Source organism: Marmota monax, unplaced genomic scaffold, assembly GCF_021218885.2.
Source record: "Marmota monax isolate L192 unplaced genomic scaffold, Marmota_monax_Labrador192_F-V1.1 WCK01_AAM20220418_F8-fsc00020, whole genome shotgun sequence".
In the NCBI taxonomy this organism is placed as follows: Eukaryota; Metazoa; Chordata; class Mammalia; order Rodentia; family Sciuridae; genus Marmota; species Marmota monax.
In genome coordinates, this window is record NW_026692912.1 from 10,679,958 (window position 1) to 10,692,239 (window position 12,282).

Genomic DNA, 12,282 nt, shown 5'->3' on the forward strand with positions numbered 1-12,282 from the left:
TGCTGACAGGCCTCATTATAGTATTTTTTTTTTTTTAACTTGGTAGTGGTCTTAGGCGTTGTATGATTTGGAGTGCATTAATATACCACCTTAGCTTTCTCTCTTATCCCCCTATGTACCACCCTTGTGTCTCCAGGAATCAGAGCTAGAAACCTCACTAGTCCATTGCACAAAAGATTGTTCTTTTCTTTATCCTTCTCTACCCTCAGAGAAGAATAAATTCTATTCCTTTTTAAGTCCCAGTTCCTGTATATGTCAAATGGGAAAAATTTGGAGCACTATTAAGGGAGTGAGATGAACAATACATATAGTTTCTACCATAGGAATCACTGGGGTCATGTAGGAAAGTGGAGTTGCCTGGAACTATAGGACAGCCATCCACCTTACTGCCAGTAATGGCTACTTTCAGGTTTCCTGCTGGGGTCCAGAAGACTGAGGATTTCATGTGTCCTTGTATAGGACTGGCACTGCCATCTGGAGGGGGGCACATTCCTGTTCCATTCACCTGAGAACAGCTAAAGGCATCTATTTAGGCTGTTTAGACTGCTGCAACTTCTTGCCATACCATGCCTCTGCTTCTAAAGTCTCTTTCTCTATGAACTGTCATATATTGAGCAATCACAAAGGTTTACATACTCGGCTAGACACTTAGTATGCATTATGTCAATCATTAGTCTCAAAATAATCCCCATCTGATAGATGAGAAAAGTGAGATTCTTGGAAATCACTTGGCTCTCCTATGCTTCACTGTAAATAAAAATGGGACTGAGATGCAAACCCACCCAGTCTCACTTCAGAGGATACACTGCTAACCAAGACATTACATCATGTAAGGGCTGGGATGGGCAAGGCCTTCCAATGCTGCCTGCCATGCTTACACTCTGGAACTTGTAGTCTCCATGCTTATTTCCAATTCTCTTTTGTACCAACTGTATTTTCTTATTTTCTATATTCTTGATACTTTGGTATCTGAGCTTTCCAGACTGGTGAGAGACAGCCCTCCTGAGGTTAACCACATCTTACAGATAACAAAAGACGTGCTCAGGAGTATGCCTTTCTTATCAGATTAACCAATACAGAGTCCTGACTCCATGCATCTTCCTTTTCTGCCTCATACACCCTGGAGATAATATTTCTCTTTCCTAATCACTATTGGGTTCTGGTATAGGATAACTGGAGACAGTTCTTAAACCTCATAGCCTACCAAATTTCAAACTAGCTAACCCTAAACCTATCTACCCTGTTGACCCTATCTTCTCACAATAATTACAATACACTCTCTTGCCCATTCTTCTCTCTTGCTCCCTTGACCCCCTGATACACCCTGGTATCTGGCTGAGGCCCTGCATCATGTACTGTACATCTGTACCTAGAATCTGTGATCAGATAAACTTAGTGTTTCACAAGTTATTTCTGTATCTGTGTCTTTCCTTATTGGATTGAAACAAATCCCAGATACATTTAAAAACCTCTTTGCTTCCTATACATTTTCTACCTGCGTTTTCTTCCAGGGTCCCCTTTTGTTAGAAATCTAGTAGAAGAATCCCATAATACTGTTAATAATTCTGCTTTAATTCAGGCCACATCACATTCAGGTCACATATGTTTACTGAATGTCCATCATGGACCAGGCACTGTGATTGTCATTGGAGATAACATTCCTGCCAAATGACTCAGCTGCTACTCTCATGGAGATCCCAGTCTAGAAGCAGATACAGACAAGCCCACGGCAGTTACATAGTAGCCCATCGGGGACAGAGGTCAGAATCGGACATCATCAGGACACTGAGAAGGGGCATTATTTAAATCACCCCATTTTGGTCCTTCCATGCCATCAAGATCATATGCAGATTTCTTAGGTGCCCCTTTGATTTTGCTATTTCCCAGCTGCATCTTATAAAGATGGGAAAGAAGTGGGAGTTGTAGTGCTCACAAAACCCTTATAAGTATTTTTAATATTATTTACATCTTTTAGATGCAGAGACAGAGGCTAAGAGAAGGTAAATCATGTAGCTGTAGCTACAGAAGTGGCAGACAATAGGAAAAAATATTGGAATTCACACTTGTATCATTCATAGCCTATACTTTTAAACATTTAACTATTTGACCATAACCTTGAGATAGGTAATCATCTAAGGGACTCCACTTCTAACTGTATGCAAATAAATAGCTAAAATTTGAATATCCCTAAGGCCTAATATTGAACAGTTATTGAGTAGTGATTTATGAGGGATATCAGGTCGGGGACAGGCCTACCATTATTGCTAAAATTTTCCTACTATTCCTTCAGACTTAGTTTTTGTCATTCCTGCTTACCCAGCCCTATTTCCCAGCCAGGCTCAGGTTCTGGCAATTCTTCCAGCCCCAAGTTCTGCGAATCTACTTGCTTACTTGCTCCTGTAAATTTTATTTCTTGTGCCTCCTCTGTCATCCCCCTGCTGTCTCTCATACACATTTACCTCTCACTGGGACACATATGATTTCAGAGGGACCAACCAGAAGATTTGTACATTTGGGCATGGTGATGCATGCCTGTAATCCCAGTGGCTCAGGAGGCTGAGGCAGAAGGATCACAAATTCAAAGCCAGCCTCAGCAACTTAGCAAGGCCTTAAACAACTTAGCAAGACCCTGTCTCAAATAAAATATAAAACAGGGCTAGGGATTGTGGTCCAGTGGTTAAGTGTCCCTGGGTTCAATCCCTGATACAAAAAAAAAAAAAAAAAGACGTATATATAAGTCTGAAAATCAACTGAGTATAGACAAAATGAGAGATATAGAGCTTATCTATAGTCCAAGTGAGAAACAAGCAGAATCTCATTCACTATGGTGAAATGGGAACAGTCAGAGACTGCATTAATAGAAGTATGGGTATTTCTGAGAAAGGAGTAAAAGTTCCACTTTGCTCTGATCAGCTCAAATTAAAGGAAAGGAGTTAAGTTTGAATATCACAATTTAAAACATGGAAAAAATTGAGTTGCTTTGAGATAAGGCTGACAAATGGAAGTAAAGGATCTCAAAAACATTCCTGGTATATCCAATGAAAAAGGTTTAAAAATTTAACAAGCTAATAGAAGTCAGAGTGTTGGTTGCCTCTGGAGAGCATTAATGGGCAGGGAGCATGTGGGCAGCTTCTGAGGTGCTAAAAGTCTTCTTTTGGTTTGAGCTGGGCCTTTATGTTAAAGGTTCTTATTACAAAAATAGGAGAGGGGAAACCTTCAGAGGTGATGGCTATGATTATGGCATTATTTATGGTGATAGTTTCATAGGTATACATTTATCTTCCAACTAATCAAGAAGTACACTTTCAAAAAGTGTGAAAGATTTAAAAAAATAAAAATTCATTAGCATGCATAGCTCTGATGCCCTTCATGAGATTATTTCTACTAAACTTCAATACATTTCAAGATAGTCATGCCAAGTGAGGACAGAGGTTCAGGGAAACAGGCGCCAACCTCCCAAGCTGAAGGATGTAAACTGAAACCACTTTTCTGGAGGGCACTTTAGCAATAGATATCAAACACCTTAATCAGTTTCTTGGACCATGCTTTGCTAATGACTGCAGTGACTACAGTGTCTCATTAATTCAATTTAATTGGGCGAAGAATAAATGGTAGAATGTAAGATACTTGTAACGTACGTTAACAGGGAATGAGATATGAATATTCTCCTGAACATTCAGGAAGTTCCAGTAAAACTGAAACCATCTTCCCTGTCATATGCATTTAATTAGCAAATACCCTTTGGGGGGTGTTTTAAAATTGGAATAGGATCCACAAAAATAATAAGAAGCAGTAGGTTCTCTGAAGTAGCTCCATCCTCCCACATTCACATTTGAATTCTTCCTATAGTTAACAAACCTTATCGCTGCACATAGAATGAAAGCCATCTTTCATTTAATTCTGATAACCCAGGACATTAAATGATAAGGGACTCTTCCAAAGCCTTTGGACGCTTCATTTTTCCTGTACTGCCTACCATTCTGAGGTTGGGCCATGCGTCGAGACATCTGACCAGCTAGAGATGCAAGGTGCCAGGTAACAGTGGGACACTGTGAAGCGGGGCTCTTACCGTCTGCAATGAAATGCTCAGGTACATGCAGAGTCACCTTCACAGTGAGTGGACAGGACATCTGGCTGCCACACACCATAGCCAGGATGCAGGAGCTCACCGCAATCAGTGTCAGGGCTGTCTTGTTCATTGGACTCTTCAGTAAACCTGGTGACACAAACACACATAATTCCATGAGGTGAGGAAATGGGGACAACATGGCATTTGGGAATCCTATTATTTACAGAATGGGAATCTGAAAAAAGGAGGAGGGGAAAAACTCTCATCTTTTTCAACCTTTGCATATCCTTATTTGGTCTTGGTTTAATTCCCTTGACAAATGAGTTTATGATTTCTTTGGGGGAACAATACAAGAAACAAGATCTCCGAAAATTGTTGCTAGTCTCACTCATCCCTCTCCAATTTGGTTGGCCATTCTTTTGTTTTTGTTTTTTTGTGGTGCCAGGGATAGAACCCAGGGCCTCAGGCATGCTAGACACATGCTTTACCTCTAAGCTACATTCCCAGCCCTTTTAAAAAATATTTTATTTAGAGACAGGGTCTTGCTGAATTGCTCAGGGCCTCCCTAAGCTACTGAGGCTGGCTTTGAACTTATGAACCTCCTGCATTAGCCTCAGCCTCAGCCTCTCGAGCAGCTAGGATTACAGACATGTACCACCAAGCCTGGCAGCCATTTCAAGATTGATTTATTGAAATATAACAATAATAAACCCATTAGACATTAATATAAAGAACATATATTTTCTAAATCAAAACTGAAAAGCACGGCATCATCTTACATTTTTTATAGCTCCTTTCAATATCTTTCTTAATATAAGGAAGCTAGATTTTCACCCCCTTCCCCGTAGCCATTCTTGATAATCATGAGGTGATACCAAACTCTCCACTCTCTCTAGAAACAAGTGGGATGGCATTGTGTTGCTGAATTTAGCAGGGGCAATGTGATGAGTGTGTGCCTTGGTGTTGGATAATCCTAGGTTTACAGTTAGGCTTTAGTCCTCTCAGGCTGTGTGATCTGCTTCACTTTCCAAACCTCAGGTAGAAGAGGCCCCTCACAGGACTCCAGAGATGACCACCTGACATAATGTGCTTGATGTCTGTCCTCTGGAAGGGTCTCACAGATAGCCATTCAATAGCATTTACTGAGCACCTACTTTGTGAGATGCATATAGGGCAAAATAAGAATAGCCCCTGTTCTTCAGGAATTTATAGGTTAGAGCAAAAGCAAGCATATGCACAGTTAATTGGCTTCCAAGAAAAATTGTGTAAGACCTAGACAAGAGGGTTGAGTGTGGGGAGGCGAATTTTACATGGGAAAATTAAAGACAATTTAATGGATGCAGTGGAATGAGTCGATTGTCTTGGCATGGCTAGGAGTGCGTTGGGCCAGCAAAAAGATCTGAGTCCCAGTTTGTTTCTCAAGCTTCGGGCTTTGCTCTTGACATATGTTTTCAAGGGTTTGATTACCAGCTTTAGAACAATACCTCCAAAATTTCTGTTACCTGCTGAGCTTTTCTTTTGAGTAAACTTCTCTCCCTGAACCTCCTGACTCTCTGTGGACATCACACAAACATGTCAAATTTAATCCACTCAACACAGGGCTCATTATCTTCTCATTAAAGCCCCCTCCTCTTCCTGAGCTCCTTAATGTACTGACAGCATCTCAGAAGGTCATGCACGTAGATGTCATCATTTAGACTTCTGTTTTCCTCCTTTATAGAAAGTCACCCAGCCCTATTTATTCCATGTCGTTGGCATTTTCACATCCTGTCCCCTTCTCTCCTAGTGTCTGTGTGCTTGCAGGATGAGGGAGGTGTGGGCATATCTGTCCACTGCACTCCTGCTGAAACCCCTTGAGCTGTTTTACAGTGTCTGGTCACAGGAAATGATCTGTGCTCATTAGCCTGGCATCTGCAGCCTTTCATGATGACTCCTATGTTCATACCTCCTCTGCAGTCTCCTGCCTGGTCGAGGTGTTGGCAGGGCTGGATTGGTGCAATGCCCTCACAGTCAGCCTCTCCATCAGGTTAATACTGGTGTAGGTCTTGTTTCTTTGGATAGAGCTCTGCTCATTTCCTTGTCTCCCTCCCCAACACTATTTGAGGTTCATCATAAATGTAAATCCTTCATTGATTGTGTTTCCCTGAATATCTTATTCCAAACTCTAGAATCTAGTGTATAGATCATGAGAAAAAGCACCATGTCCTTTGCTTGTCATTTTGTCCCAGTGCCTCACCCAGTGTCTGGCACATGGTAGAATCTCACTACATGCATGATCACTTCCAGGAATGTTAGTGACGGCATGACGCAGACCAAAAGAAATGCCAAACTAACATGGCCACGCTAATGGGTTCCAGTGGAAGAAGAGCCTCATAACAGCGCACACGAAGATTGCTTTATGGATGTTATTTTTCTGAATAAACAGTGAGCAGCTTGAGGAAAGAGATTGCATCTTCTCTGTCTTTGGTCTCTCATGCACAGCTTGCTGCCTGGAACCAAGAAGTTGGTTAGTTGAAGAATAGGATCATTGTCTTTATTCCCAGTCCTAAGATAACGTACAGTATTGTAGGGACTATTCACACATTTGCAGTTGTTACAGTTGTACAATAAATGCTAACTGGAAGAATCAGTTAAATAATAAGATGGTTCTAGTGTCAGAAGATGGGAAATCCCTAAAACCTAAAATGACCACAGGGGAAAAAAAAAGCAACAAGTTTTATCTTTTACTTGAGCACCATAAGAGGCTGTTTCAAACCCAAATAATAAAAACAGTTTAGTAATATAAACAAGCTAACATCTATATTTTCTACTAGAAAGAAGGCAGACTAGCTTCGGTTGGTGTCGTGCATAGATCTCATCTTAAAATGTCAACATATTATTACTCCAAGCCTGATTACATAACAAATCTCTCCCAAACAACTGATACCAGTTTCTACTTGAGATTCTGTGGACCCTACTCTGGGGGAAGGAATATCTGAGGATAAGTCCTGCAAGGACAGATTCTTGGTTCTAATTCTTGGTGTGATAGGGAGTAGGAGGTTCTTGGCACTGGGGAATGAATGCCCTGGCCAGCCAGGCATGGAAAAGCACCTGTGCAACCCCCCCCCCCCCAAAGAAAGCATTTCTCATCCTTGGACCCTATAGCCACAGAATCATATATGGCCAAGACATTCCTTTTACTAATTAACCAACTATTAGAAATATCACCTAGGCTCCATGGAACTGACTCCTGGGAAGATGGCTGAGGAGTAGGAGTGGGATTGCTCCTACTCCCTTGCTGGGCCCTGGCTGAACCAATGGTATCACCTAGGTCACTTAAATCATTCCAGTAACCCATGGTCTTTAGGAGTCAACGTGGGAGGTGAAGTCTCCTTAGCTTATCTAGATGTGGTTTTTCACTGAGAAAATAGGAATAAAATGACTTATCCCTTGAAAGTGTTGGAAGAACTGAATGAGACAGTAAGCTTCAAAGGCTCAGCATGGTTTCTGTCCTATGGTAGGCCCTGGGTGAGCAATATTTCCCTAACCATATATAGTTATTTTTCTCATCACTGAGGGCAAAATCCAGGTCAAAATATATAATAATTATCATATTATTAACATGATAATTCCCAATTATCATATTAGGAACTGAATTATTCTTTACAAGAACAGAAAACAAAAGGAGAAGATAGTGAAGGAGGGAAACATGAAGAGGGAGAAAGTGAGAAGGAGAATAAGAACGGACAGCATCCTGGGGCAGTCGCTTACTCAGAGAAGGTCTGAATCACCACAGTTTTCTCTGAAGTCCAGGAGGAAGAAAGCACACTGGCCAAGCTTGCTCTAAGGCCAGCTGCCCATGGAGCAGTCACTGGGGTTTGGGGAGTTGCCATGGCAACCGGAAACTTCACAGTGGGACTCAAACAAAGGTGACTTCTTAAGAGTTGCTGGTCCATGGAACTGAACATAAGCACTTGGCTCCAGTGAGTTAGAGGGTAGCAAGCTAGAAAATATATATATATCCCATAATGTCTACCCCGTCCCCATGCCAACGCTGCAAAGCACTCGCATTGCAAGAAGTAGGAAAGGGAACCTCCATTTGGGGATTGCTCACTACGATCCATCCATCACTTCCCATCAATCTTTTAGAAATATTTTTTAGTTGTAAGTGGACCTATATTTATTTATATGCAGTGCTAAGAATCAAACCCAGTGCCTCTCACATGCCAGGCAAGTGCTCTACACCACTGAGCCTCAACCCCAGCCCCCAGCCCGTTAATTTTTATTGAATATCATCTCTTCCTGGGCACTACTCTAGGCATGAGGGAAATGATAATGAACACAACAGCCAATGTTTTTGAAGCTTACATGGGGGTGGGCACCAACTCATTTCATTCTCAGGGCAAATTGTTGCCACTATCTCCATTTTAAACAGAAGTACAGGGCAATGAAATGACTTAGCTAAGGTCACTCAATTTGTATGAGTCAGAGACTGAATTAGAACCAGTCCTGTTCTATCCTTTCCCTGTGTCACATTACTGCCCCCTTTATCACAGGACAAGGGTTCCAGGATGAAACCTGTGTAACACTCGTCAATTGATCCAACCCTTGTAAGTCAAAATGTCTCCATGAGAAAACGGAAAAAGAGATCTTCATTCAGAACTTATGAGAGGCTGGAAAAGATCACAGATGTAATTAGTTAAAAAAAAAAAACAGTAAATAAAAGTTCCAGTCACAACATGGGTCTCCTCAGATGGCCATGGTCATAGTTCCCTTTGGTTCACATCCCCGTTCACAGTAACCTCCCTGTCACTACAGGGGATATTGATTGTTGAGGCTGGAGAAAGCTAATAATCTAATTTTCCTTTCATTTCTCCTCTCATACCCTTCAACTCCTATCAAGGTAGGAGAGGATGGCATAAAATGCATGGCTTGAGAAATTCGACTGGAAATAACTTGGCATTGTTGGTCCACACACTGCCTATAATTTGGGGTTTGATTGATTCTTGGTTTGGAAATGCCAGGTTGAGAGAAGAAAATCAAATTTAAGTTAAATTTGAAATTGAATCAATCACTTCTTACAATGAAGAAAATAGATCTAACCCCATCAGACCATTGTGCGTGGAAAACTTAAAGCTGCTACACTCCCATTGATTCCTTCCTCCTGATATCCCCAAGGGCTGAAAGACTAGGTCCGATGTTGAGAAGCAATTATTTTATTTAAATGGCATACGGCACTGTGGTGAAGGGTGTGGATTCTAGGCACTCAGGATGGTGGAGGACACAGGAGGTAGAAAGATCACTTAGAAGAGTCTCAACTTTGCTTCTAGACATGGGAATTTCAATGCAAACCTGTCCCTGTAATAGCTGTCTAACTTTCGGCAACCTACAGGTTTTAAATCTCTGAACCTCAGTTTTTAAATCTACGATGTGGCAATGATAATGTCTAACGAGTAAAGAAGCTGTTTGAATTACACGGGACATACTAATTACAGCATAAAGCGCTGAGCCCGACATAGACCTTGGGCCCTGTAAGCTCTCGGTATCTGCCCTTTTCTCTTGCTTTCTCAAAACCTCACTGCCTATCACTTGGCATCTACCTGGACATCGCAGAACCTTTTACTCATGCTGGGATTCTGGCTTTTACACTTGGCCGCTGACCCCTGTGGACAAGTCACCTTATGCCTCCAAATCTCAATGTCCTTATCTGGAGTTAATTCATTCAAACATAGTTATTTAATATGCATCCACTATATGCCAGACCTTATATTGAGTGCCCTCCTATTATTTCCCATGCCTATAGCATGCTTGAATATAGTAGATGCTCAGTGGACATCTTTTCAATGAATGAGTAAAAGCCCAAATGTTTCCCTTTCTACCAAGAGATGTCAGTAGTGGAATATGGTTGTTTTTCTACTAGCCAAACGTATTCACTCACTTTTTTTCTGGTAAGCATTGGTACCTGTCTAGTCAAAAATAATTTTAAAAAGCTTCTACTGAAGCTCCAATCTGCTTGCACATCAGGGTGACCATGGCAGATCTCTGGAGTGCCTCATTAACCTCGTTGAGTGCCTCATGGGATTCCTGCACCACCTGAGCTCCAGAAACTCTGTGCCTCTCTGCTGTATTTCTGGAAACTAAAATTGGGACACCTTGTCTGACAAGTGCAGGTGTCATGCTAGAGGCAGGAAGAAAGAATATTTGAAACTGGAGTTTTCTTATAAACTCTAGAGTGTGGTCCTTATATCCTCAGCCTGTTTCTGATGTCTGCATTCTCCACAAACTTTAGGGGGATGTCTCCATATGGGGCACCTTTCCTTCTTCCTCCCCTCTTAGATCCATGGCTCCCCCAAACCCTTATCTCTGAATTGAACTAGCTGTTTTTGCTCTTTTTCCTTGGCACTCGCCCATCTATGGTATCCTTTAAATGATACATAATTCCCTACATCTCTCATCCGTCATAGATTTGTTCTCTAAGATCTGGTTATGTGTGCATCCAGCCCTTGTTTGAGTACTTCCAGAGACAGCAAACTTAACCCTTAACAAGCAGCAATCCAAGTCTCAGTTTAATGTCTAAATAATTCTTGAATCTCACTCTATGAGCCAACTTCTGCTGTTCAGGTTAAATAGGATGTATTGATACCCCCTCTTTGGGGCAGTTATTTTAGTCGGTTAGAATGGCAATTTGTTTGTCTTCTACTTTCTGTCCTCCAAACCACATATTGCTAATTTTCATTTATTTTTCTAAAGTTACATTTTCAATCTCTTTATAATACTGTATAAAAATTGGCTTGGTGGGGCGGAAGGGGAGAGAAGGTACTGAAGAATGAGATTGATCAAATTATATTATGTGCATGTATCAATATAGCATAATGAGTCCTACTTTATTAATTATAATAAAAATTATATAAAATTAATTAATTATATAAAATTAATTATAATGCAACAATGAAAAGTAAATAAAATTTGAAGAAAAAAACGTCATCATCATCCACAAAAACTTATGTGCCAGACAATATAAATAAAATTTTTCATTTTACTTATAGTTATCATTTCATCTTCACAGAAACTTCAAGAGATAGTTTCCTTTTACTATCTACATTTTGCATGGGATACAATTGAGACTGTCACTTGCCAAAGGTCATAGCATTCAAAGGTAAGGGAGCTGAATGGGAAACCCATTGACCAGTGTGTCCAAGCTGATAACCATTCCATCCAAGATCTCTGTCAACCTGCTAGATGTAGCCTGTGGGAACCATGGGTGGACCCAGGTGGCCTCATTGTCCCCCCTGATGCTGACCACAGTTCTTCAAAGGAACCTTTCTGCATCACAATAAGGAATTTTAAAAGGCTAATAAAAGCAAGCTAGGGAAAAAAAAAGGAAGCTAGGCTGTTAACTCCTCTTCCTATAGCTCCTGAAAATACCTGTCCTCACTGTGCTCCTTGAGGCCAACCATCATCTGTAAGGCCACAGGGGTACACCATTGGTGGCTCTGCTCCATGCATGAGGAATGTTTCTATAGCTCAGCCTTGGATTGTGGCATCCTATTGAAATTAAAGCCACTGGAGCAGACACAGGGGCTGTAGACAGTTGGGTATTTGAGTGTCTCTATGGCAGTTTAGGAGATATGTTTGCAAAGTCAAAGGTAACCCAAGGTGGTGACAAGAGTGTGGGTCATGAAGATGTAATAATGGTGCCAGTGTCTTTTAATTCTTCTTGGTTTATAAATTGCTCTCAAATATCTGTCTTTTCACCAAAATTCTAAGTTCTATTCCCAGTAGACAAATGAAGAATCAGACTTTATGGTGAACGCACATTCAAACATTGAGGAATTACTGGAAGTGTCTGACCCAGGTCTCATGGGCTGAGTGTGAAGGTAGGATTATCGCATTTGCCAGCAAATGGATGGATCTGGAGACTATCACACTACATGAAATAACCCAGTTCCCAAAGCCAAAGGTCAAATGTTTTCTCTGGTATGTGAAAGCTAATCCACAATAAGGAGAATGGTGATGGGAAGAATAGAAGTGCAATAGATTAGACAATGAGGAATAGAGGAAAGGGAGGGGGGTAAGAAAAGGAAAGACAGTGGAATAAAAAAAAAAGAAAGAAAGAATTTGTGCCCCTGCCTCCTGTTCCAATCCTCTCCAAATACATCCAAATGCCTCAAAGAGCTGGTGTAGTAATTTCCACATAACAAGATGTTTCATGAAAAGAAAATTCTTCCATATTC

The 12,282-nt window shown here is 41.1% G+C and overlaps 1 protein-coding gene across 5 annotated transcripts in view; it reads right to left on the bottom strand.

Moving 5' to 3' along the window:
• Positions 1 to 12,282, bottom strand: part of Astn2 (astrotactin 2) — an 848,095-nt gene that overhangs the window by 507,674 nt on the left and 328,139 nt on the right. For all 5 annotated transcript variants that reach the window (XM_046451532.2, XM_046451529.2, XM_046451531.2 and 2 more), the window contains one exon: positions 4,070 to 4,216. In XM_046451532.2, the coding sequence (XP_046307488.1) occupies positions 4,070 to 4,216 (147 nt within the window). The remainder of the gene's footprint in view (positions 1 to 4,069; positions 4,217 to 12,282) is intronic.